This window comes from Boleophthalmus pectinirostris, unplaced genomic scaffold (assembly GCF_026225935.1).
Source record: "Boleophthalmus pectinirostris isolate CB_2022bp ecotype Guang Dong unplaced genomic scaffold, ASM2622593v1 HiC_scaffold_4, whole genome shotgun sequence".
In the NCBI taxonomy this organism is placed as follows: domain Eukaryota; kingdom Metazoa; phylum Chordata; class Actinopteri; order Gobiiformes; family Gobiidae; genus Boleophthalmus; species Boleophthalmus pectinirostris.
Genome location: NW_026571353.1, coordinates 40,131,822 through 40,134,267, shown reverse-complemented (window position 1 = coordinate 40,134,267; position 2,446 = coordinate 40,131,822). Strand labels below are relative to the sequence as shown.

Genomic DNA, 2,446 nt, shown 5'->3' with positions numbered 1-2,446 from the left:
TCATCACACACTCCTCCTCTTCATCACACACTCCTCCTCTTCATCACACTCCTCCTCTTCATCACACACTCCTCCTCTTCATCACACACTCCTCCTCTTCATCACACTCCTCCTCTCATCACACACTCCCCTCTTCATCACCACTCCTCCTCTTCATCACACACACCTCCTCCTCTTCATCACACTCCTCCTCTTCATCACACTCCTCCTCTTCATCACACTCCTCCTCTTCATCACACGCTCCTCCTCTTCATCACACACTCCTCCTCTTCATCACACACTCCTCTTCATCACACGCTCCTCTTCATCACACACTCCTCCTCTTCATCACACTCTCCTCCTCTTCATCACACACTCCTCCTCTCATCACACACTCCTCCTCTTCATCACTCCTCTTCATCACACTCCTCCTCTTCATCACACACTCCTCCTCTTCATCACACTCCTCCTCTTCATCACACACTCCTCCTCTTCATCACACTCCTCCTCTTCATCACACACCAGCCCGATGAAGCAGAGGATGAAGAGGATGAAGAGGATGAAGAGGAGAGGGTCCGGGGTCAGAGGATGAAGAGGAGGTTCTTCCTCTCTCCCTGTTGGAGTCATTATTTTGTGTCTCGCGGCAGAAAAATCACCAGACGAGAAACAGAAAAGCAACAACTCTTGGTTGTGGGGTTGGTGGTGCAGGGTTTGGTTATGATGTTGGTGGTGGGGTTGGCGGTGTAGGGTTTGGAGGTGTAGGGTTTGGTTGTGGGGTTGGCGGTGTAGGGTTTGGTTGTGGGGTTGGCGGTGTAGGGTTTGGCGGTGTAGGGTTTGGTTGTGGGGTTGGCGGTGTAGGGTTTGGCGGTGTAGGGTTTGGTTGTGGGAGTTGGCGGTGTAGGGTTTGGCGGTGTAGTGTTTGGTTGTGGGTGGCGGTGTAGGGTTTGGCGGTGTAGGGTTTGGTTGTGGGGTTGGAGGTGTAGGGTTTGGCGGTGTGGGGAATGTGGAACTGGCAGTTGTGGGGCTGGCAGTGTTGGGTTTAGTGGTGTGGGGTTTGGTTCTGATGTGGGCCGTGTTGAGCTGGGGTTGGCGGTGTTGGGTTTGGTGGTTTGGTGTGGTTGTGGGTTGGCGGTGTAGGGTTTGGCGGTGTAGGGTTTGGTTGTGATGTTGGCGTTGTAGGGTTTGGAGGTGTAGGGTTTGGTTGTGATGTTGGCGGTGTAGGGTTTGGCGGTGTAGGGTTTGGTTGTGATGTTGGCGGTGTAGGGTTTGGCGGTGTAGGGTTTGGTTGTGATGTTGGCGGTGTAGGGTTTGGCGGTGTAGGGTTTGGTTGTGATGTTGGAGGTGTAGGGTTTGGTTGTGATGTTGGCGGTGTAGGGTTTGGCGGTGTAGGGTTTGGTTGTGATGTTGGAGGTGTGGGGTTTGGTTCTGATGTTGGCCGTGTTGAGCTGGCGGTGTAGGTGGCGGTTTCGGCGGCAGTGGGTGTTGAGCGCTTGGTTGTGGGGTTGGCGGTGGGGGTTTCGGCGCTGGTGGTGGGTACGTGGGGCTGGCGGTGGCAGCGGCGGGGGGTTCGGCGGTGGCGGCGGTGGGGGGGTCTGGCGGTGGTGGCTACAGGAGGGAGAGGAGCATCTTTGTAAATGCAGAAATCCACGTCTAAATCCCCCACCTGCACAGCGCCCCCCGGCTCACGCACACGGATTTACACCCAAAGCCCCCGCTCCAGCTCCAGCGCACTGTCAACTCTAACAAGCTGTTCTGACCGGCCGGGAGGGAGGGGGAGGCGGCGGGGGAGAGGGAAGAGCGGTGGAGGAGAGGAGGGAGGGGGAGGCGGCGGGGGAGAGGAAGAGCGGTGGAGGAGAGGAGGGAGGGGGAGGCGGCGGGGGAGAGGGAAGAGCGGTGGAGGAGAGGAGGGGGGAGGACGTGTCATTTTCAACGGCAAAACGGCAAAAATACCTACAGTCTCGATTTAAAGTGCACTGTGTAACTTTTCTGGTGGAGGGTCCGTTGTCTGGAATGTTCCACAGTGCAGCTTTAAACCTTTCTATCTCCACGGAGACCAAACCAGACCAAGTTCACTGTAAAAAAAAAAAAAAACTTGGACAAAATTTAAGATATAAACACTTAAATCGATCGGAAAATCGCTTAATAGTAAAGAAATTAATCCGTGTGTCATTTGTTTATTCGTTTTTCAAAATAAAACCAAAAATAAGAAAAAAAGAAAAAACAACAACAACATTATTTTCTTCATTATTATTTTTCTCTCCAAAACCAAAATGAAAAAAAAAAAAAAAAACAGATAATGATTCAATTTTTTTTCAGTTTCTGATTTCGTGTTTAAATGAAAAATGGAAAAAACGGACAACGGAATAAATCATTTTCAGTCCTGGTCTGGTCTCAGTCTGAACCCGGTCTCAGTCCCGGTCTCAATTACGGTCTGGTTCTGGTCTGGTCCCGGTCTCAGTCCCAGTCT

General features: G+C 52.2%; 1 protein-coding gene across 1 annotated transcript; it reads right to left on the bottom strand.

Moving 5' to 3' along the window:
* Positions 1 to 605: 605 nt before the first annotated feature.
* Positions 606 to 1,903, bottom strand: LOC129411338 (salivary glue protein Sgs-3-like). The gene is made up of 2 exons (XM_055161980.1): positions 1,897 to 1,903; positions 606 to 1,642 (listed from the first exon to the last, which is right to left on the bottom strand). The coding sequence occupies exons 1-2, from the start codon at positions 1,901 to 1,903 to the stop codon at positions 606 to 608; spliced, it is 1,044 nt and encodes a 347-aa protein (XP_055017955.1).
* Between the last annotated feature and the right edge of the window lie 543 nt (positions 1,904 to 2,446).